At 43.5% G+C, this 24,742-nt stretch overlaps 1 protein-coding gene across 2 annotated transcripts in view; it reads right to left on the bottom strand.

Annotated features, from left to right (window-relative positions):
• LOC108932971 (carbohydrate sulfotransferase 8-like) overlaps window positions 1-24,742 on the bottom strand; it is a 231,948-nt gene that overhangs the window by 136,978 nt on the left and 70,228 nt on the right. For both annotated transcript variants that reach the window (XM_018749711.2, XM_018749712.2), the window contains exon 3: window positions 4,247-4,446. In XM_018749711.2, coding sequence (XP_018605227.1) covers window positions 4,247-4,421 — 175 coding nt within the window. In that variant the 5' untranslated portion in view covers window positions 4,422-4,446. The remainder of the gene's footprint in view (window positions 1-4,246; window positions 4,447-24,742) is intronic.

Raw genomic sequence — 24,742 nt, forward strand, 5'->3', positions numbered from 1 at the left:
CAATGTCAAGACATCACAGAAATGAGACACAAGGTAACCTGGGTAAAAACAAGGATGGGTAATTTCTCTATGGTTTGGCTGCAGGAGACTGGTTCAGGACAGCAGAGAGACAGACCCTGAGAAAGTTCACTTGTCAGAGAGTACATTGCTAGACCTTCAGGAAACCTGTCAGACTGAGAAAACCTTAGGTACCTCTGAAGCATCGCATGTGTCTAATGAGACATAGTTCAAGATCAGTAACTACACAACTCACTGTAACGTTTAACCTTTATGACAAGTCGAATCAAGAAAAAAGTAATCAAACTTCTGGTAAGTTACATTATTTCCTTGCTGTTCCTATACAGTACAAAGCCCTTACAGATACACTGCAGTGAACTCTTTTATTTATTTATTTATTTACTTATTTATTTATTTTTATTTTTATAGAGCGCTCTTCTCACGCAGTGACAACTCTTCACAATCTATTTGTACAGCAGATCAAAGTAACACACACACATCCACACACACAGTGGGAAGAAACAAAAACATCTGAAGGAATTCCACACAAACACCGGAAGAACATGTAGACCACACAGACAGAGCCAGATTCAAACCCACATATGAATGCACAGCCCAGGCATTGTGTGGCATTAGTGTTACCCACTCTATTTTCCAGTCTCAGAAATGTTAACTGACTCACCAAACAGTCAAAAGGGGAAGTTAGAAGTTCAGTAACCAGAATGTCTTTTCAGCACTTTGAAAATGCTGATGGCTGTTAAATGGCTTCCAAGGAGCACACATAGTGTTTGAGGTTATAAAGGTGTTCCAAAGAGCAGGTGGAGCTGCCTGGGGTCATGAAATCAAAGCTTTTGAGGGAAATGTATGTTTTTATTCCTCAATAGAAGGGGGAAATTCAATGAAAGATCAGAGAAAATTTGTTTTACATAGTGTCAGTCACATCCATCTTGTGACATTTTGGGATGGAGACCAGGAACAAGGGCGGACACCTAGGCTACCATGCAACTCCTATATCAAAACGGAGAAAGGCCTGCTTTGGATCCTAACAAGGCTCATCTTGGCTCAGAAAGGGGAACTCATTCAAATGTTGCATAATGCGACTGTTTATGGCTTTGTTTACTGACAGACACTGCTGCTTTACTGGGGATGCACAAAGAGGGATTTTCCTCCAGCTCCTGGTTATCAGCACAATTTAATTACATTAAGAGACAACTAAATTGGACTTGGTCATCCAGAAAGGCTTAAGGGATTACTGGACTTCTGGACACTGGAGATCAGGTTCACTCATCCTGCTTCGTACAATGTGCAATATTCATGTACAACCTCCAGCAGCCACGGATACAGTCTAAGAAAGTGGGGGCTGCAAACAGCATCAGCCGCCTGTCGCTATAGTAACACAAAAACAGGCCCTGCTCAGGGTCTTTCACATGGAGCTCCCTGTCACAACTCCATATAAAACTTGAGAGACACAGACAAGTTGCCAGTCTCTCTTTCATTTCCAAAGATCTCTTTGCATCTACTATCACGGTTATGAAAGTGTGTTACCAGCTTAAGATTTCAGTGTGGAGACTTCCAATCGCTGACTCTACAAGGAGTGTTTAATGTGGACCCTTATTCAAGTGTGTGGAATTGAATATGTCTACTGTTCACGTTTACACATTTCAGCAACTTTCATCATTTTGTGGAAAAATGTTGCTTTGACCTGTGAAACGCAGGGTTTCATTCTGCTTCACACAGAGGTGAACCCACCCACAGCAGCCGATCCCGCAAACTTTTATATGTCTGGAGACTATAAATAATATATTGTGACAGGAAGTCAGTACAGTTAGTCTGCTGGGCTACTGAGCAATGACTCAACAGCCAAAGCAGCGAACGGGGAGGCAGTCTCAGACAGCTCTCATTAATTATGGATGTTAAAGTGTGATAAAAGAGACTGCTGATGTCTCAGTCAGTGACTACATCACGGTCACAAGTGTCACACGAGTCCAGTCGCTGCACTCAGCTACCGTTGATCCCAGGACGATAACGTGACCTTCAGGTGCTGATGGAAACTGGAGCTTCTTTAGAGAATTTTCAGCCACTGTATCTGTTTAAAATCCAACAAGTGTTAAAAAAACTCGATCATTAGGCCAAACTGTCACAGTCTCTCCTGTCAGCTGCCTTTATTTATTTTACACTTTACTCCAAACCAATTTTTAGTGTTAAGCTACTTATATTGATTTACCCATTTATACAGTCATGTAACTTTTACTGTTAACAATTCAAAATGGGTTTTTCGATTAAGGGTAGTACCTCAACGGAACGGATTCAAATCCATTCCCTCCACTCCCAAAGGCAGTAGTTTTAACCACTAGGCTTTCCTGCTGTCCCGTTGTTTTCGTGGATTGACGAGGTGTGAGGCAACTTACAGAGGGCCTCACTGAAAAACTTAAAACAGTGCAAAAGACAGTAAAATGACATTGAAAAATGTAAGTCAGGAGCCTCTTGCAGCATCTGCATCAAATATCACACTAAAGTCCATATCACACGAAGGTGAATATTCTTGTTAGTTTCAATAACATTGCCGACCTGACCCTTGTCAATCAGATGCGATCAATAATCCCAGAGGTAGGGGCAGCAGTGAGGGTGTCACCACAGCCTCATCCAAAGAACGAGTGTAAAGAAAGTCAAGAGGAGTGTGTTGGTATGTTTCCAGTTTGGAGGTTGACTTCCTCCGTTAAGATTGCAAGACTCAAGTGCAGTGGTATATATGTGTATCTATCATTTAATTCATACCTCCTATGGCTTAAAGAATTATATCAGCAGTTGTTTCCTTTCTGTTGTCCTTTTTTTTAAAAAAAAAAAAAATTATATACATATATATAATATATATATATATACACATACATACGTACAGGTATGTGCCACTTTACAACGTTTTGGGCAGAGACTGACCACATATATGACAACGGTGGTCCCATAAAAATATCATGGACTGAAAAATTCCTATCAAAGGGCGAGGTCGTAGCCATCATATGGGTCGTAATGCGATCCATCGCTCACATCATGTTTTAAGCGTGTTTTGTAAACAAAACAACTGTGCTGGCAGACATATGAAAGTACTGTATATATGCTGTCGGTATAGTATATAATACATGATAATGATAATAAACAACTACTGGTTAATGCATTTACTGTACAGTAGTTTTTCTTGTTATTTTAGAGTGTACTCTTTCTACTTAAAAAAGTTCCATAATGTAAGACTACTGTACACTCCATGGTGTTCGCTCAATGACAAAGTCAAACTGCGACTGGTTTCACAGAACGTAACCCTGTCGTTAAGTAGCGCATACCTGTATATATACACATATACATACATACGTCTATATCTATAGATGAATTATGATGCCGCTCGGGACAAACGGTTGTAGCTATTGTGTGTGTTTGTAATAAATTTAGCAACTATATAGTTCTCTCATTTCTGTTTGCGGGCATATTTGCAGTTTCAGGTGTTTCAGCTGCATTGCTGTGCTCCTCCTAGAACTAAAAGGAGATTCAGTATAAAGACCAAAGTTTACCATTGTATTAGCAGCAATTGAAGCATTTCCAGTTGTTGCAAAGGAAGGGAGAGGGAATACATTCCCTGTGAAGCACTTGGGGTATTTTTCTTTGCTGACAGTTACAAAAATGCTGAAGTCCAAACTCCTCAGGTGGCACATACAAACACATACTAGCAACACACAGCAACTGGCTGCCACAGCTTTTCTGAGGTGTGAAAACAAAACCAGATGCAGTCTTTCCTCGTGACGGAGGAGGGGGGGCCTTATGGGCCTGGAGCACTTTACTCAGTGTGTTGACAGTCTGCTCCAAACTCTCACACACTCATCGCCTTCATCATTTACACCACCAACTCTGGCAGTTGAACACTAACTAACATTGCTTTCTGGTTCATTACCATGGAGTGGTTATTCTCTATAAATATTAATAATATTATATATATAATAATAACCTGATGTCAAACAAAGGAGTCCCCTGTCAAGATAAGTGCAACAGAAAGTCTTAATAAAATGTACAATAAACTCTTAACCCTCTGTCCACCACAGTGCATGCTTACAAAAATGTCAAATTCTAGTGATCAGCTTGCATGTGTACTGACCACACTGAGCTGGGCCATCCTAGAAGCATGTGATGAACACTGAACTGGACAGTCCAGCAGGTGTATTAAGTGCACTGAGGTCGGCAATATTTTAGGTATGTGAAGAGCACTTACCTGGAGCCTGCTGCTGTACCATCTCAGAGAGGTCCTGCAGGTGAACAAAAAGCATAAGGCCGCCAGCTGCAAACAGCAGGAGGAACCAGAAGGAGCAGGGAAGATGCATGGGCGCCACTCTCAGCCTGCGCCTCCCGCAGCGGGCGTCTGCCACTCTACATTCGAGCGCGAGCATGTCAAGTTCGTTCTGTAGGAGGGACCTACCGGAGAGAGGTGCATCGTCAACAGAAGGTGATAGAGAGAATGGTTTTCAAGTGCACATCTTCACTTGCCTGCACTAGCATGTCAAGTAATACTCATTGTCTACACTGATGGATTCAATTATTTCTCTTGTAATTCAGTGTAGGGGGAGTGGTGGTGCAGTGGGCTTGGCCAGGTTCTGTGCTGGGTCTGGGGTTCAAGTCCTGCTTGGAGTGCCCTGTGATGGACTAGTGTCCTGTCTTGGGTGGGTCCCCTCCTCCTCCAGCCCTATGTTGCTGGGTTAGGCACCAGCTTGCTGTGAGCCTGCTTGGGACAAGTGGCTTCAGACTCTGTGTGTGTGTGTGTGTGTGTGTGTGTGTGTGTGTGTGTGTGTGTGTTTCTGCTGCTGGTTTAAGCTCATCTATGGGTTAAGTAGGGGGGTGTGGTGGCGCAGTGGGTTGGACCGGGTCCTGCTCTCCAGTGGGTCTGGGATTCAAGTCCTGTTTGGGGTGCCTTGTGATAAACTGGCATCCTGTCCTGGGTGTGTCCCCTCCCCCTCCAGCCTTATGCCCTGTGTTTCTGGGTTAGGGTCCAGTTCCCTGCGACCCTGTATGGGACAAGTGGGTCAGAAAGTGTGTGTGTGTGTGTGTATGTGTGTATTGGTTAATTAGCCATGTTTAACTATTAGCTTTGTAATTTGGTTTTAAGTTTAAACTGAAATTTAAATTCTGCTTTAATTTGTTTGCCAGAATAAAATCACTTATTTCATCAATTGCTGAATTAACCAATATCAGACTTCCTTAAAAGGTTAAAGACTTCAGTATCGATGGCAATCACTGCAAAAAAGAGTAGTATTTTACATTTAAAAACATGGCATCTGGAGATTGATCATGTGACCGTTTTTCAAGATTGCCACATAAAATTTTTGTCTCCACTCCAGAGAACAACAATTTAGAAATTTTTTTCCGTATACAATCTGGCGGTTTTAACTTGGCACAATTAATAGATTTTGGCATGTCCAAAGGACATGTTCTAAGTACAAGAATTGTCTTTCTTCCTCAACACACTTTCTGAAAAGGAAAAGGATTAAAGCTGAGGCCATTGAAAAAAGATGGGCTGAACCACAGAAGTAAAGAAAGTAACTACGGGCACATTGGAAGTTTTTGACAAAGAAGAGATTAGGGCCAGTTCCCCTTCAGGAGATTTTGTGGTATGGATGAGAAAGATAACATCTGGTCAAATTTCTCATCTGAGCCTGAGATGTTCGGTTGGATGTGAAGTTATGTTCCTTAGAAACTCAGCAGGATGATGTCAATGCCAATTCATGCAAAATTACAAAAAAACTTCCACCTCTGTGGCAGTTTGGAAACAAAACTCACTGATATAACCGATTGCATGAACAGTGTAAAACGTCCTGTCCCAGCTGAATACAATCAGAGGAAATGAAATCAAACAATAATTCAATAGATACCCCAGAGCAGAAAGCTGAACTGTACCAAGTTCAAATATAAAAACCGCCACAATAATTTGAAGATTATGGGACTGCCTGACAATGAATTCTCCTTCAACAACTTCTGCAGGATCAACTATATTCCTGGGTGGGACTGCTAGACAATTTGCCTTCTGCTAAGCTTGATTTTGCCTACCGACTCCCTGGCTGCACTCTTAGCATTCTGATCTGATTTCTGGGACTCTCAGACAGAACACACTGAGAAAGCCGCAGTAAAAAAAGTGACATCTTTAAACATTCTGCAATTTTATCCTGACCTGAAGCTGTTAAAGCTTTAAAACAATCCAAAAACTATTGAGGTTCTACTTTTCCAGCCCAATTACTGTAAGATGTCCACAAAGGAAAGATCTGCCTGTTTGATGGACTGAGACTGAGAACTGAACTTTTTCATGTTCTTTTCTTATATAGTTTATTTTTTTCTTTCTTGATTCCCGTTTTCTTTAGACTTACTCTGCTTCACCATGTTTTATTTATTTATTTACTTATGGGGGGCACAGTGACGCAGCAGGCTTGGCCAGGTCCCACTTTCTGTGGGGCTGGGGTTCGAGTTCTCCTTGGGGTGCCTTGCACCAGAGTGGCATCCTAGCCTGGGTGTGTCCCCCTTCAGCTTCTCACCCTGTGGTGCCAGGTTAGGCTCCAGTTTGCTGCGACCCTGCTCAGGACAAGTAGTTACAGACTGTGTGTGTGTGTGTGTGTGTGTGTGTGTGTGTGTGTGTGTGTTATTTATTTATTTATGGAATTACTTATTTATTTGTATCCATTTGAGGGGACTTCACTTTGTTCCACCAAGACTGGGTACTGGGGCAGCAGTATAGCCAGTGATGTCTAATTTGGAGTTACAAGTTAGATCTTACCCCTGTTTGATACCTGTAAATAAAGTTGGCAGTTCACAGGTTCTTTAAGGGAACGGTGTTGTTATAGTGAACATGTTTACCTCCCTTTTTCCCTATGTTTTTCTTTAATTTTCTCTTTCTTTCAGCTTTTTTTCCCCTGTTTTCTACCCCACTGGGTCACATGTTCTAGGTGTCTGACTATAGGAGGCAATTTACTTCTTGGGTAACTATTGTAAAGCTTGCAGTTAAAATTAACACTTGGCACATCAATATAATTGCAGGTTGGGGGTTTTTAATGTGTTGAAATATATTAAATGAAAAATCTGTCTGCTCATAATTTCATTGAAATCTGTATTGTCTAGCTTCAGTTTTATTTCTTTTTATTCTGAATAGTGAAAAAGTAATAATAATAATAATAATAATAATAATAATAATAAGTTGTATTTTGTATTTGTGGTCTACTTCTATTTATCTTTCTATATATAGGATATTAGTGATTAATTTTCTTCAGTCTGATAATGTCTGATCTGAATGAGACCTCAGGGGATCATATATTTTTGGACAGCAGGCTTGGACAATGGCAGTTGACCACTTCTGAGAAACATAATTTGTTGCTCCTTGATTTATGCTTGCTGTTGCAGTCCCAGTTTTACTCCATGTTGCTGCCTTTATTTGTCTCTGTATGTCACTGTAACCTAGTGTTGCTGTTGTTCCAATAATAAAAGAAAGTTTAAAAAATTAACGCTGTATTACACATTTCCATAAAGAAAATATAAAAGTAAAATTTAAACGTGAGATGTGGCTGTTATTCTGTTATGCTGTAGGTATTTCATGCACAAATATAATTAAACATGATAGAGAGTCCTTGACTAATACATTATCATTATAATCAAAGTATATTCAGTCAACATCTTGATCAAGCATAATTATGTAGGGGCAAAGCTGAGACAAACAACAGGGGGTCTCAAGGACTGCAGACAACACCTTTAATATAAGGCAAGGAAATAAAATAATAAAGGACCTCCTTTCTTATTTCAAGTGGGCTATAGTATTGCAGGGTTAGCTGCACTGGACCAATGCTACCCAGACAGGGAGTTTGGTTTTATCTACATGTTTATCTCAGTGATATAATTAGAAAGCAGCATATTGTACACACACACACACACACACACACACACACACAGCAAGAATAGTACATATCTCTGTCCTATTATTTCACTCCTTTGCTAGGATCAGGTTTCAGACTTAAGTATGACAAGCTAGTAAACTTGAAGAGTAAAGAGTAACTGATAGCTACTTGACTCACAAGGACTTCATTTCAGGAACTTGACATTTCAAAGACAAATATTCACAATCTATGAAATTTCAAAATTAATCAAATCACATTTGTGGTTTTGCAGCATTTAGTGAACATATGTGTACTTGTACATTAAAGCTACAGCCTTGTCTTTGTAGTTATACAATATACAGTGTACCTGCCACTGTGGCAAGCCAATGACTTCTGATGGAGTGTGCGCACTTTTTCAGATGTTTCTTAAAAATATCCATCCAGCCATCCATCCATCGTCAACAACCGCTTGTCCCGAGTGGGGTTGCGGTGAGCCAGAGCCAGACACACACACGCACAAGCACACGCGGACGGGCACACGCACACACGCACACACACGCAACACACACTGGATGGGACGCCAGTCTGTCACAGGGCAGCCCAAGCAGGGCTCAAGCCCCAGACCTGCCAGACAGTGGGCACTGTCCAAACCCACCATGCCACCATGCCCCCCATATCTTATAAATATTTAGAAATAAAAACTATAAATTACACACACATGCCACACGTGCACACACACACACACACACACACACACACATACACACACACACACACACATGACTGAAACCGTTTATCCCAAGCAGGGTCACAGCGAGCCAGAGCCTAACCCAGCAACACAAGGCACAAGGCTGGGGAGGGGACACACCCAGGATGGGACGCCCGTCCATCACAAGGCACCCCAAGCGGGACTTAAACCCCAGAACCACCAGAGAGCAGGACCCAGTCAAACTCACTGCGCCACCGTATCCCCCCTATTATAAATTAATTATAATTAATAATTATACATATTTTGGTACATAAACAAATATTTTACAGATCCTAAAATGATCCTTACTACATAGACATACAAAATGTAGTAAAATATTCTTAGCGCCTCTGCAAGTGGTAATTTCCCATAGGTGCAGTAATTTCATGCTGGAAGCCCTTGGACAGCTCTTGGTTTGAGTGCAAATAGATAAATAAGTTTGCGGTCGTATTAAATTATGGGACAGAGACTTGCTGCCATGCAAGCACACAGGACAGAAAGCTGCACTAACATCAGCAGAGCCATGCATCCTTTGCAAGTGTATGGCTATATCAGTAATGGACAACCCCAGGTGAAATTCTGCACAAGAGTAATAAGACCTTTTATTAAACTTTGTTGTGCTTCATCACTGAGACTCCAAAGAATCATAAACCGTCTCCATGAAGATCAGTTCTGACACTTTTGAAACAGATATTTTAGACATGGTTATGTAGAGTGGTTTTGGGCTGAGATGTACAGTGAGAGAGATATTGCCCTGTCATGGATTGTGAAACTCAGTGGGACATTGACACTGTTTCCTGGCATGCCTTCAACAGGTAAATCGAATGCCAAAGAATACCTGTCCAAGAAATGACCCTGCCCTCATCCCATAGGAAGGTTGATCAAACATCTGCTTGTTTACCAAGAAACAGGATTCCAGTTATGTACAGTACAATAGGCAACTCTTTCTTTTCAGTTTTGGAATATTTTGCACCTAGGTTGTGAAATAGGGTGGAGGTTTGATGCCTGCTTAGCCTGTACAGTTTGCGTGTATGTAGGTTTCCACCTAAACTCTAAACGCTAATGGTGATTGTATGTTACCTTTCGCATTTGTGTGTGGTTTCCCTGCAATGGAGTGGAGGACCTATGACATATGTCACTGAATGTTTCTTAGATTCCCAGATAGATATACTAGCATCCTGTCGGGGTGTGTCCTGCCTTATGCTCCTATTAAGGCTCCAGACCACTGTGACCCTGTCTTCAGAAGGGCAGTTATCAATAGTGAGCCAAGCAGTCTGTGTTTCTCACTCATCCCACAATAGTTCTTTCAGACTTCCTCAATACCACAGTACCTGCCAGTAAAAATTACCCAACGGTATAAATGGGAGGGGGGGTGTGGTGGTGCAGTGGGTTTGGCCTGTGCCTGCTCCCTGGTGGGTCTGGGGTTCAAGTCTTGCTTGGGATGCCCTGCGATGGACTGGCATCCTGTCCTGGATGTGTCCTCTCCCCCTCCAGCCTTGTGCCCTGTGTTTCCAGGTTATGCTCTGGCTTACCATGACCCTGCTTGGGACAAGTAGCTTCAATCAATGTGTGTGTGTATAAATGGGTAAACTGTTAGTAATGTCACACCTGCGAGGACAACAGCAACACGTGGTACCAATCAGCCTGACCAGGTATAAAGGCACTTCTGTCCTGGTACCAGGTGTGGAATCCTGCAAATGCCTCCCTGTATGGCTTCATGAAATTCAGCAGTCTTCTCCCTGTACCAATTTCCCTCTTTCATGTTTCTGACCCCTGCTTGCTCTCCCAGTTACCGAGTTTTGCTTCGCTCTGGAAATGACGTTGTGCCTCAAAAACCTACGCCTGTCCACGACCTCTGTTTTGCCTGTCCCTACGAACGCACCCGCACTTGGGCCCAATCCCTTACCTCTCCTGTCCCCGGCGCTGACAGAAGATTCTGCCTACTCATGGAAACAGCGGAGTGGGAGGGCCTGCAAAAGGCGGTCTCGGCACAGGAGGGCCTGTTAGGGTCCCATGACCAAACCCTGTGACAGATCCTGGAAATCCTACAGGGGCTGGTGCAGATGCAGCGGAAGCCAGGACCGGCCGAGGGGACCGCCATAATGGCTACCGCGGCTGCAGGGCAAGTCCCTGTAGCTGCCCTCGCAGGGTTGCTTGCATCATCAGCTGCTACCCTGAGCATGCCGGCAACAGGAACCCGGCTAGCTACACCAGGAAAAGTACAATGGCTAGCTTGGAAAATGCCCGGGATTTCTCCTTCAATGTGAGCTTGTGATGGGGGGTGCGGTGGCGCAGTGGGTTGGACCACAGTCCTGCTCTTCGGTGGGTCTGGGGTTCGAGTCCCGCTTGGTGTGCCTTGTGACGGACTGGCGTCCCATCCTGGGTGTGTCACCTCCTCCTCTGGCCTTATGCCCTGTGTTACCGGGTAGGCTCCGGTTCCCCGCGACCCCGTATGGGACAAGCGGTTCTGAAAATGTGTGTGTGTGTGTGTGTGTGTGTGTGTGTGTGTGTGTGTGAGTGAGCTTGTGTTTGCTAGCCAGTCAAATGTATATCAGACCGATGTCAGCTGAATAACGTATGTTATCTTGTTAACAGGCCCCGTGTTGGACTGGACGATGGCGATCTGGCACACGCAGGAACACACCATGTATGCACGCTTCTGGGAGTGCTTTCAGACAGTGTTTGACAACCCCCTCTCGGTGCACCGCCAGCTGACGATCCAGCAGGGCAGTTCAACTGTGGCAGCCTATTCACTGGAATTCAGGACACTGGTGGAGCAGAGTGGCTGGAACCAAGCCACTCTCCTGCCCTCATTCTTTCGTGGGGTGCGCCCCCGGATCCAAGCTGAGCTGGAGTACCGGGGGGAGAATTGGACCCTGGACCACTTTGTTGAATGGCTATGGTCATCGACAATCTTGAGCAGGACCGACTGCTGCCAGCCGAGCCAAACCCCAGGATCCCCACAGTATCCCAGGAAATCCCAGAACCGGTGCACCTGGGACAAGGGCACCTGACCCCCAAAGAGAGGCAGCAAAGGATCTGGGGCTGTCTGTGCTTGAACTGCAGTGGCATGGGTCACGTCCGGGCAGACTGTTCCAACTGAGGACTCCCCAGGAACCCTCGCCCAGGAACAGAGGTGAGTGTGTTGTGTTGCGCCGACACCCAACTGACCGTACCGATTGAGGTGACCTGGGGGCCCGTGCGGGTACAGATGCAAGCATTTGTAGGCTCAGGGATCACCAGCTGTTTTATGGACAAGACCTTTGCACAATGGCAGGGTATCCCGAGCCGTGAGTATGCCGTCACATTGTGAATTAATGCTCTAGACAGGCAGCCGTTGGGCTCGGGCATGGTAGAACACCAGATGGAGTCCTTGAGAGTACGAGTCGGGGTGTGCCACACGAAAGACCTCACGTTTTTTTTAATCGGGGCCCCCAACACACCTATCATTCTGGGGTACACCTGGTTAGCCAAACATGACCTGGTTTTTTCTTGGAGTACGGGAAATTGGTGGCATGGGGGCACTAATGCCAGAACACCTGTTTAGACCTTCCCTGCCGGGCCACCTGGAGAGCCCAGAAACCACCGCGGGTTTTGTGACCCTTCCGAATATCAGGACTTAGCTGAGGTCTTCAGCAAAAGCAAAGCGGCCATGCAGTCCCCGCACTAGTCTTGGGATTGTGGGATCGAGTTGTTGCCGGACACTTCTCCCCCTAGGGGATGCATTTATTCGTTGTCATTGTTGGAGCAACGAGCATTGCAGGAGTACGTGACTGAGGTGTTGGCCTCACAGATCATTCGGCCATCCGGTTCTTTTTAATTGCAAAGAAAGACGGGGGGCTGCGCCCCTGCATTGATTATCGAGGCCTAAACGCAATCACAGTGAAGTACCTGCACCCCCTGCCACTGATCACGGCAGTGCTGGAACAAGTCCACAGGGCTTGAGTGTTTCCCAGGCTGGACTTGTATCGTGCCTATAACCCGATCCGGATAAAGGAGGAGGACGGATGGAAAACCGCTTTTAGCACCTGCCTTGGGCACTATGAGTTTACGGTCATGCCTTTTGGTTTGTGCAACGCCCTGTCAGTGTTGCAAGAGTTTGTGAACCACGTCCTGGGGGATCTGGTGAATAACAGAATGCTGGCGTACCTCGATGACATCCTGATCTTCTCCCATACCAAAGCCCAACTGGTGCGCCAGGTGCTGCAGCGGTTACTAGAAAACCGGCTCTATGTCTATGTCACCCAGGCCACCGACAGACCCTCTCCCTGCTACAAGGGTGATATTTACATTTACATTTATTCACTTAGCAGACACTTTTCTCCAAAGCGACTTACAATGGATACAATGTAGCGTTACTATCCCACACACCTTATTCACCAAGGTGTCTTTACACTGCTAGATACACTACTTAAAATGGGTCACTCATCCATACATCAGTGAAACACACTCTCTCTGTGACACTCACACACTATGGGGGAACCTGAACAGCATGTCTTTGGACTGTGGGATTAAACCAGAACACCCAGAGGAAACCCACACAGACATGGGAAGAACATACAAACTCCACACAGACTGAGCAGGGATCGAACCCACATTCTCTTGCACTACCCAGGCACTGTGAGACAGCAGTGCTGCTCATTGTGCCACTGTGCTGCCCCATATGATATTGGTGGGCATCCATACTGAAGGATGTGTAGGAGTATGTCGAGGCCTGTGCAACGTGTGCACAGGCCCAGACCCCAAACCAGAAGCCCGTTGGACTGCTCGAACCTCTACCTGTCCTGGTGTGGCCCTGGTCTCACATCTCCATCAATTTCACGGTGGAGCTCCCCATGTCCCAAGGTAACACCGTCATTCTCACCATCCTGGATGAATTCTCAAAGGTCTGTCAATTGGTTCCCCTACCACGACTCCCATCGGCCTTGAAGAAGGCAGAAGCCTTGTTTCAACACATCTTCTACATTTATGGCCTCCCGGGGGACATAGTGTCTGATAAAGGCCCACAGTTTACATCCCGATTGTGGAAGGCTTTCTGGCACAAAATGGAAATGTGGATAAGTCTGACATCAGGTTACCACCCACAGGCTAAGGGACAGGTGGAACGACTACACCAGGAACTGGGTAGGTTCCTGTGTAGCTAATGTGGCCAGAGACAGCAGCAATGGGCTCGGTTTTACCCTGGGTGGGATACGCTCACAATTCTCTCCCTCATACCTCCAACAGACTCACCCCATTCCAGTGTGTCCTAGGATACCAGCCTTCCCTGTTCCCCTGGCACACAGAAAGCACGTCCCAGCCATCGAGGCCTGGTACCAAACCAGTGCAGACACGTGGCAAGCGGTGCCCGCCCGTCTGCGCAGCAGCGTGCAGCGGTACAAACGGCAGGCTGACTGGCACCATCGCTCCGTCACCTTCCAACCCGGTCAGTGGATTTGGTTGTCCACCAGGGACTTGAAATAGTGACTCCAGTTCTGGATATTGAGTTCCAGATACATTGGGCCCTACAGGATCATCCGTCAGATCAACCTAGTCACTTACCGGTTGCGCCTGCTACTGACTTTAAGAGTATGTTCGTCATTTCATGTCTCCCTCCTTAAGCCATATAAAGTGTCGTCCCTCCAGACCCCTCGGAGCTCGGTGCCTCCCCCACCAGTGCAGGTGGAGGGGGCCCCAGCGTATGCGGTTCGGGAGCTCATGGACTCTCATTGTCGGCGAGGCCGCATGCAGAACCTGGTGGACTGGGAGGGGTATGGCCCGGAGGAACGCTGTTGAGTGTCAGCAGTGGACATCCTGGACCCCTCTCTGATCTTGGCTTTCCACCGGGATCACCCAGATTGCCCGGCGCCCTGGCCCAGGGGGCATCCACCCCGGTCCAGAAGGGCGGCTGGAACCGCTCATAGGGAGGGGGGTACTGTCACGCCCACGCCCACAATGGCAACACCTGATACCAATTAGCCCGGCCAGGTATAAAGGCAGTACAGTCCTTGTACTGGGTGCAGAATCTTGCAAACGCCTCCCTACGTGGCTTTGTGACATTTAATGGTCTTCTCCCTGTCCCGAATTCCCTGTTTCGTGTGTTTGACTCTCTTGGTTTCTGACCCCTGCTTGCTCTCCCTGTTATCGAGTCTTGCTTCGCCCTAGAAAAGACGTCCGTGCCTCGAAGTCCCATGCCTATCTATGACCTCTGTTTTTGCCTGTCCCTACGAATGCACCCACACTTGGGTCTAATCCCTTACCTCTCCTGGCCCTGGTGCTGACAAGTAAATTAACGTACAAACCTAACCTGACAAGTTGCTTTGAACAGAGATGCAGTCTAAATAATATATACGGAAAACGAAAAATAAAAGAAATTAACTTGAAAGCAGTAGAAGCAGTGAGAACCTTGTCAGTGAGTCTTAGTATGACAGAAGAATTCTCAAACACATTTTTAATCTTTGCATAGTGTCTTATGGCACCTGATGAGATGGGTTTGAGTCCAGCGCAGTCTGTGTAGAGTTTGCATGTTCCCCCATGTTCATGTCAGCTCACTACAGATGCTCTGGTTCCCGCTTGCAGTCCAAAGATGGATAGCTAAGTTGCTCGTAGTGTGTATGTGGTCTGTGAAGGAGGGGCATTTCATCAAGCGGGTAACCTACTGCATTGCAAAAACGTTTGTGAAAATGAAGGACAGCAGTCTTCCTATACTCCTCCCTATTTTTGAAGAAATAGCTTCTGTTGACTTCTGATGAATGCTATTATTTGCGATGTCATTTTCTTTAAATACAGTAGATATAAGTGCAACAGGTGGCAAAAATTTCAGCATTAATGACTTGCAAACGTATCATATTATCATAACAGTCACTTCCCACCCTGACTGAAGCACAGTGGACTGTATGAATATTAATAAGACCACTGGCAGCTCTCCGCATTATCCAAGAAATTTCTCTAGTGAGATTACTGGAAGTGTAAAAAATATCACCTCTGAGACATGGAAAATTCAAAGAATGACATTTCAAGATAATTCAGAAAATTATATTTAAGTTGTTAAGTACTGACTTTTTGAAGAGAATGCATGACTGTTGTAAAGAATCTTTAAATTCTTTGTTTGGAAGACAACTTTAACGTTAACATTTTTTCCATGAGACTATACCGTATTTTAGTAGAAATAATGTAAAACGCAAAAAGTAAGCATCCTTCTTTCTTGAAAGTACTATCTACAGCAAGCAGAGGAGTAAGATGAAGCCATCTGGGTGATAAATGCACAGATATGACCTGAGTCCCATTGGCATTTCACAAAGATCTCTCTGTAAACAGATTTCTAATGGCTAATAAGCGGCTTCATGGAAAGTGGGACTTCAGCACAAAAATCTCTGTCAACAAGTCTCTACTGGCATGAAATGGACCAAGTCAATCTCCCACCTGGGGATGCTGGCCTTCCTCCACCATGTCCCAACACCGGTGGATGTGGTAATAGTGTTTTGGAGGTGAAAACAGTGGCAACATTGAGCGTGGCAGCACTATATCTTTACCCCACAGTGGACATGCATCAAAGCCCAACAGAAAGGCCCTTATCAGCACTCTGCTTGCCCACAAGTGCCCACCCACAGATGGTCCAAATGGGGACCACAGGGTGCCCGCAAGAGTCTTGCTGCTGTCCACTCTACTCCATTCACACCACTGGCCTGCATCAATCAACAGCTTCTTGTGAGCAATGCAGCGACAGTGGGTGGAAAGAAGATTAATGGGCAGCGGTGATGCTTTGGCGGTATTGCAGGTCATGATTTATTATTGGTGGTCGGTACCCCATACTGAGGCATAAGACAGTTAAAGATGTCTGGTGAAGACGTCATCCTCATTGGAGGAAGTCTGGAAAAGAAGTTTCATCACTTGCACAATAATGCACACAGACAAGACTGTCGCTTAGGGATGGACTCGGTACACTAAACAATTACGATGGCTGCAAAGGGTGTGGAGAATCGGGTAGAGTCAAATCCACTTCTCTTTCCCTCATCTCAGCTATTTTTGTCCTACATCTCTTTTGTTTCCCCCCTCTCCCAGCCATTACCTGAAGCCTCACATCATACCAGCCCGCAAACAAAGACACACAATAAAAAGAATATAGCATTATGGAAAACATAAAGTGTACACTTTCAGTAGATGGTGGCAGCTCATTTGCAAATGATTTCTATAAACCCAAGGTGTTTGCTATAGATGGCAATGATGAAAACTGTAAGGACTTTTCACAGTATTTTACAATCCAGATTATTAATTATTTCATTTGTCTTCAGCATATAAATTAAGAAAATTTTAGACATTTATAGAGATTTTTTTCCATATTTAATGTGTACTTCTGCACTGGTATGGATTTCTGACACCCCAATAAGACTGCTAAAACATTTTCTTTCAACAGTGATCCTATCATTTATGAGATAAATAATGTGTCAGAACTCCTCTCAAAAATAATTTTAATAGAGCAGTCTGGATATTCTTAGCAGGAATACTTTTGTGTATAATTTAAATACATGTTGTCTGAGTTCAAAAACTTATTATACCAGTGTTGTGCACTTTGTTATTTCACTTTGCCTAAAACTGGTCTGCTGTGCTCTGTTAGGCCCAGTAAGTAGTGCAGTGTTGGGCATTAAAGCACAGGATGGGATTCTTCTTCTTCTGCTGTTACAATACTTTTATACAACTAGTTACACTCTAAACGTACAGCTTTACAAAAAGGTAAGAAGTTATCCTTGAGCCTTTTAGCTCAGATGTACTATTAGTTATTTTAGCTTGTGCAGAGTGCAACTTAAGGCTTGTTTGTGGACTTGTGGGTACCTTCATTGCTGCTTTCACAGGGGGAGGCTCTGGCAGGCCAACTGACCAGGTCAAGAATTTGTGCTGGATGGGCCCTCAACGCAAGTTCAACTCATTGGGACTAGGTAATATGTCCCACTTGGAGAATTTTGAATAAATTGAATGTTGTTTATTTAAATATTTGTTGTAATATTAGTTTTAATGACAAATTTTTTTGTTGTTGTATGACTGTGTTTTAAAAATGTGTAGTTGGTATTTAATTTCAGTGCTGCATTAAAGTGTCAAATGAACCAAAGAGATGAGGTTCAGGGTAATACAGTGTGAGCTTATCTGGCATGTATTAATATAAATTTGCTATAATGAATTTTTATGGTTTTATGGGTAAAGTCCTGATCTACCCTCTGTTATGTTATATTCATAGGTTCTGGTTGTGTGGTTTTTAATGATTTGTTTTCCTGTGAACTTGTGTTGTGATTTTCTTTGAGGGGGTTCATATATGTCACTGATTTATGATGATGATGATCTCTGTCATATCATGAAGTAAATTCCATTTTTGATGAAAGTATTATGGTAGTGCGGTGGCGCAGTGGGTTGGACCACAGTCCTGCTCTCTAGTGGGTCTGGGGTTCGAGTCCTGCTTGGGGTGTCTTGCGGTGGACTGGCGTCCTGTCCTGGGTGTGTCCCCTTCCGGCCTTACGCCCTGTGTTGCCGGGTAGGCTCTGGTTCCCCGTGACCCCGTATGGGACGAGCGGTTCTGAAAATGTGTGTGTATTATGGTAGTGTAATTGTAATTATGTATGACAGGGATTTTTTAATATTTCTGTACAGCAGTGTACTGTAACTGGAATTAAACAAGGAAGATTAGCCAAAAGTGAACACTTTGAATAAAAACTGCTGCAGAACAAAATTTGTGTGTGTGTGTGTGTGTGTGTGTGTGTGTGTGTGTGTGTGTGTGTGTGTGTGTGTGTGTGTGTGTGTGTGTGTGTGTGTGTGTGTGTGTGTGTGTGTGTGTGTGTGTGTGTGTGTGTGTGTGTGTGTGTGTGTGTGTGTGTGTGTGTGTGTTGAACCGCAGTCCTGCTCTCTGGTGGGTTTGGGGTTCGAGTCCCGCTTGGGGTGCCTTGTGACGGACTGGCGTCCCGTCCTGGGTGTGTCCCCTCCGGCCTTACGCCCTGTGTTACCGGGTAGGCTCCGGTTCCCTGTGACCCCGTATGGGACAAGCGGTTGTGTGTGTGTGTGTGTATATATATATATTTTATTTTTCAGCATAACGACATGAACACACATTATTTAAACTAATCAGAAAAGTGCTGAGGGAGGCTGGTGTACATTAATATAAATAGCTGGTGTTAGTGTCTATTCCTGTACATAGTCCTGTGTTCCTTTCTAATTGGCTGTTATATTGCTGACACTTAGTCTGCCACAGGGGAATTCTTGGGGGTTCAAGGGGTAGCCCTTCTGTGGAGTAGGGGGGTTTAAAGTCGTCTTGGGGAAGTCTTAAGTGTTCAGCAGACCATCTTGATATCTTTGTCAAGACTGCTATTGAAGAGACATGTACATGTTAAATTTCTTAGAACCTCATTTCCTGAACCTGTTTCCAGTAGCTCCATGGGAAGATGCTACAGTATTTACTTTTTATGAACAACATGTTGCATTAAACAAACATTTTTGTAGTTCCTTAATACAATACTTCAAAATTAATAAAAATTTTTTAATAACTATACGAATAACATGGTTTATTTTTCTTTTTGCTGCATTTGGTTTACACAAGATTTGTCAGACTCAATTCCTAGGAGGTTGTGTGTCTGCCAGTCTTAACAGGAATTGCTCTGTTATCCAGTTTTTGTAAAAAGCAGTAAACCATTAGGTCTCTAAAAGCACCAGCTAAAGTAAAAAATAAATAGTTTGAAATTTTCAAAGAAGATGCTTAAACAAGGCATATATAACACAAAGTTAATCTATTCTTTATGGGGATGAAAACAGTAAACACACAAGATGTCAGGAGCTGAGTGTGACATCCTGGTCTTGGAGTGCAGCGGGTTTTTACGCCCATATAATTGTTTTATTTGTTATCCTTTGCTTTTATACTTTTACTTTATATTTTTTATCAGGAAGGAACTTACAGTCGTTTGTAGTGAGAAATTCAGCAGCCACTGAGAGTTCATTATGCAGTGTGTCACAAAACAAGCTGGCAATTTACACATAAAACAAAGAGACAAACAGAGCTGCATGGAGAAGCACCACTGAAAGACATATTAGCAGTTACTGGCATGCTTATAATGTCTTACAAAAGCAGTATGGATAGTACAGTAATACAATCAGCTTCTTTAAAGACATATTCAAGCAGGTAAGGAGAGGGGAAGAAGGTACGTGATGGTGTACGGACTGTTTTGGCCATGTGTAAGGTGTCTTGGATCTTACACAGGCTTTCAGTCAGCACTCAACACTCAGTGTATGTGGCATGTGGGGAGACAGAACATGTACACATTTTACAGAACATTTGTATATATGGAAAACACATGAAAATTCTACATTCAACTATGAAATGTCAAGCATACGCACATCAGTACCATGGAACATCCTGCTCACATACCAACACTTGTATATTCTTACCATGCTGACCACCATGCCACCCTACCACAGATGCCTAGTTTCAATAAACACCTAATTACCATGACTGTCATATTTAAGCCCCTGCGTGACAGTGAGATTGCTCCAACCTGGAGTGAGGGATGGAATGAGACCAAAACCTTGCCCAGTTTTTTGCAGGGAAAAAAAATAATAAAAAATAAATAATAAAAATAAATAAATAAGAAAAATAATTTCAGTCGTTAACTTGTGAAAATCACAATTTCATTACAAGTCATCTTGATTTGCAAGCTATGCCTGGAAGCAATAAAAAAGACAACAGATCCCCAGCCCAACAGGGCTCCAGCACAATCTCCAAAACAGGACATGCATTGTATGCTTGCATCTGATTTCACCTGCATACTTAAACATTTCCCAAACCACTTTTATAGAGGCTGAACAGAAAATCCCGGAAACTGCTGCCTCCACTGACATCTAACATTCGACATGCTTTTTCTTACTGATTTTGATAACTTAAGGCATGAGACTGATTCCTACAACAACACATATTTTCAAAGTGTTCAAATACTTCTTGTACTTTTTCATTTACATTGTAGACAGGGTTCACCAAGTTATTATATTCACTATAATTACAGTGTAATACCAAGCATTACTACTAGGCATTCTAGGATATCTGTTGGACTAAAAACGGTGCTCTTGCCTTCATGTCACAAATACAAGGAAATATCTGTATTCTGAAAACGCAAAATAAAGTTTTCTTGAACAAATATTTGTTGATGGTTTTCCTCATTTCCAAGTTATCAACATTCCTGTTGGTTTATGGCGCATGAAGGCGGATAGAGCGTGGCTTTCAGGGCTGTTTTCTATTTGAATTGAATTAGGAAAATTTGCAGGAGAAATAGACATGACGTGCTCCAGGCTTCAGGAAGACTTCACAATGGTGAAGCCCTCATTTTCTGGCTAAGGAAGTGAGGCACCATATTTTTGTTCCTTTGCTAACAGTATTGCATCTCAAAGCACTGAAACAAGAAAGGGCAAGAGAGAAGCATTCCCTTAGGCTGAGGGCTGCTGTGTCCTTAATTCCTGGGGGAATGGGCAGATTTGGAGGTTATGGGCTTGGAGGCCTTCCCCGGTCTTTTCATGGCTTCACCAAATAAAAACACCTGCAGTAGCTGCCCCCACCGAGGCAGCTCCTGAAAGCCTTTTCATCCCTGGTGATTGCTTTTGCCTGGATTCATCAGGCAGGCTCACAGGGCCCATGACCCCCTGACATGTAGAAGACCTAAAAAACTCTGCAGAGAGTGGAAAAAATGCCTTGCGACACAGAGAGGCAGGGGAGGGGCTGTGAGCAGGAGACACATGTTCGCATCAAGTCATGAGCTCACTCGTGAGATGAACCTGAGACAAGGAAGGAAACCTGCAGCTAAGACCCTTCAGAAAAAGCTCTCAGAACTAGAGCTCAGTTTAACAGGTGTAATTATTTATAATTATAGTGGGTCTTCAACTTACAAACACAACTGGAACTGGAAGTCTGTTCGTAATTCCAATCACTAACATTACAACCAATTCAGGTTCAACATCACAAATGTCCCTCAATTTATACATTGATTAGGGTCTGAAAAGAACTCAGACAATACTTAAATATATTAAAAATCAATAAAAAATTATTCAAATTGCATCAATTTATTTTTATGCTTGTCCAGTGGAAAGCATTTTGTTTCTACCTTGAAAACATAGTACACAAGGTAGGTGTCACAGCCACAACCTCATGCTGGACAACTGCACCTGCTGTGAATCAAGGAGACAGGGTATAAAGAAGCTACCCTGGTGCACCTGTTTGTAGAACCTTACTCAGAGAAACTGCAGCTCCAGCATCAGTGATCCACAGCTGCTGCTCTTTGCCTTCCCCCAATCTCCCTCTGTCCCTTCCCTGTACTTTTGTATTCACGTTCTGGCTTTTTTGACCCTTGGCTCCGTTTACTCAATCACATCTCTTGTCTTGTCCCACGAACAAAGTCTGCACATCGACTGAACCTTGCCTGTCCATGACTACAGCTTTGTCTACTCCTTGTTGGATCCTAGAATAAAGGCACTTGCAATTGGATCCATTGCATCTGTCTCCTGTCTTCAGCCATGACAGTAGGGCATAAGATGCAGGGTTTACTTTGTTTTACTATTTTGAAGCAAAACCAAAATTGTTTAAAAAAACAGAAAATTTGCCATTTTTCAAGCTTCTATTCAGTGCTGACTGATTCATCTCATAAACGTACAACATTTGTCATCATTGAGACATTCTCAGTTTGCTTTATTGTCAGTCCAGTCAAATGCATAACAGAGAGTTACTTTGGTATCCTCTCTGGACAGGGTCTTTAAAATTCTCAAAGACATTAAAATGACTTCAAAATACTGTCTTCCTTTTCAGTTCCTGTTGCTCATGAACATGTGCAATGTTCCTCATCCTGTTATTGATCTCCAACACTTAGGACCTCCAGACAGGAGCTGCTTCACAGCGCAGGTCCTACAGTACTACTCTGGGTATTCTTTACTGCTTACTAACTTCTGTTTGTAGATATCAGTAATTTTGTTTCACAATACTCACATTTGTGAAAATAGACAAATGAAGAAAGTACAGTTAAAAATAAACTGAAAGTGTTTGAAACTTGGGGGTGTGGTGGCGCAGTGGGTTGAACCACAGTCCTGCTCTCCGGTGGGTCTGGGGTTCGAGTCCTGCTTGGGGTGCCTTGCAACGGACTGGCGTCCCGTCCTGGATGTGTCCCCTCCCCCTCCGGCCTTACGCCCTGTGTTGCCGGGTAGGCTCCGGTTCCCCGTGACCCCGTATGGGACAAGCGGTTCTGAAAATGTGTGTGTGTGTGTGTGTGTGTTTGAAGCTTTGATCATTTGTAGCTAAAACGGTCATAAAAGAAGAAAACCAGTGTGAATTATTTGTTATCTAAATTTGTTGTTTTACTTCTATACATAACACAGAATGTTTCTTCATTTTTAGGGCACTTTGACATACTATACAGCAAATGTTTACAGTAAAATGCAAATTATTGGAAAACTGTTATATATATAAAAAGCTTCTCAAGTCATTTTGTTCACGCAGAGATTGCTAAATTGACATTTACATTTATTCATTTAGCAGTTTTTGTCCAAAGCGACGTACATCTCAGCAAAAGTACTATTTATGCATAACAATAAGAGAAAGTGACATAGCTGCAGACATGAAAGTCTCAAGTAAACCTAGTTTCAAGTCTCAAGTAAACCTACCACTTGTTGCACTGAGGTTCATCATAAATTGCAGGTTGAATATGTATTTCAAGTTTTTAAAATGTTTTAAATATGTGTTCCTTAATTTGGCCTCTTTACTTATATCAATACTTACTGTATTTCATTAAATATTTCAGTTTGTCATTACTGTAAGCCAGAATGGAGACAAAAGACTATTTTCCAGTTTTTTAGATGTATCAAGGTAGCATGATGACTGAATTTTATATGAGAATAAAACATGTCTTCCATGTGTCTGTAGCACAGTAATGTCACAAGAAAAGTAGTTCTTTTTCAACAGAGTAATATCCGAATGTATTATTAAACTGTACAAGTTCTTAGTTATTAGCAGTGGATTCAATAAACCTTGAGACAGACTTATCTTACATATTTATACATGAATCTTAATGTTTTCTTACAAGACTGTAAATGACTTGGCCCTTACTAATTTATCAGACCTCATTAATATGTACAAGCCAGAACATGCTCTCTGATCACAGAATGGTGGCTCTTATGTAATAGATTAAATAATCAGCTGTGGGTGGAAAAGCCTTCATTTACCAGGCTCCTGAGCTGTGGAATCATCTACAGCTACTGCTAGTGATTCCCTGTCAGTGAATTCCTTTAACTCCAGACCTTGGACAATGACTCCTTAAGAGATCACAAACTAAGTAGCATGGGGTGAATTTTCACCCATGAGGGATTTAGAACTCCAGATGCAAATGACCTTTTACTGAACATGTAACAAACTCCAGACGTGAGCATCAATGTTCTCTGCTTTGGACCTCCACAACATCATCTGTCAGTACAGTGATTCCAATTCTAGAGTGCCACTCCACCACTTCCCAGCTGCAGAATCTAACTTGAGACAACAGTTCCCTCTGCTCTCTCATTCCATGTTCTGTTCCTCATCATCCTCTAGTCCTAATTCAGTCCAAAACTAAAGACCAGTCTCACTCCTCTCGTATCTGTCTAAAACTCTATAACAGGCGGCCTGTGCTTAATTATTTGAATTCCTCACCCGGAACCATCTCCAGTTGGGATTCAGAATTAGTCACTCCACAGAGACAGCACTCCTGGCAATGTCTGATGCTCTCCAGTCAGCTAGAATGGTCTGCCTCTTGTTGATCCTCATCTTTCTGGACCTGTCTGAAGCATTCTACACTGTCAGCCACCAGATTCTACTCTTGTCTCTTAGTCAGCTTGAGATCAAAGGAACGACACTAAGATGGATTGAGTCTTATCTGACAGATCTTATCAAGTGGTCTGGCGGGGCACCCATTCTTCTCAGGACTCAGTACTCATTGCCTCCCATGGATTCAAATACCGCTGCTATGCTGATGATACCCAGTTCTTCCTTTCTTTTCCACCTGGAGCATCAGACATTTCCGTGCACATTGCCGCCTGTCTGTCGGACATCTCTGTATGGATGTCTGATCATCACCTAAAACTCAACCTCTCTAAAACAGAGATCCTA

Source organism: Scleropages formosus, chromosome 5, assembly GCF_900964775.1.
Source record: "Scleropages formosus chromosome 5, fSclFor1.1, whole genome shotgun sequence".
Taxonomy (NCBI): Eukaryota; Metazoa; Chordata; class Actinopteri; order Osteoglossiformes; family Osteoglossidae; genus Scleropages; species Scleropages formosus.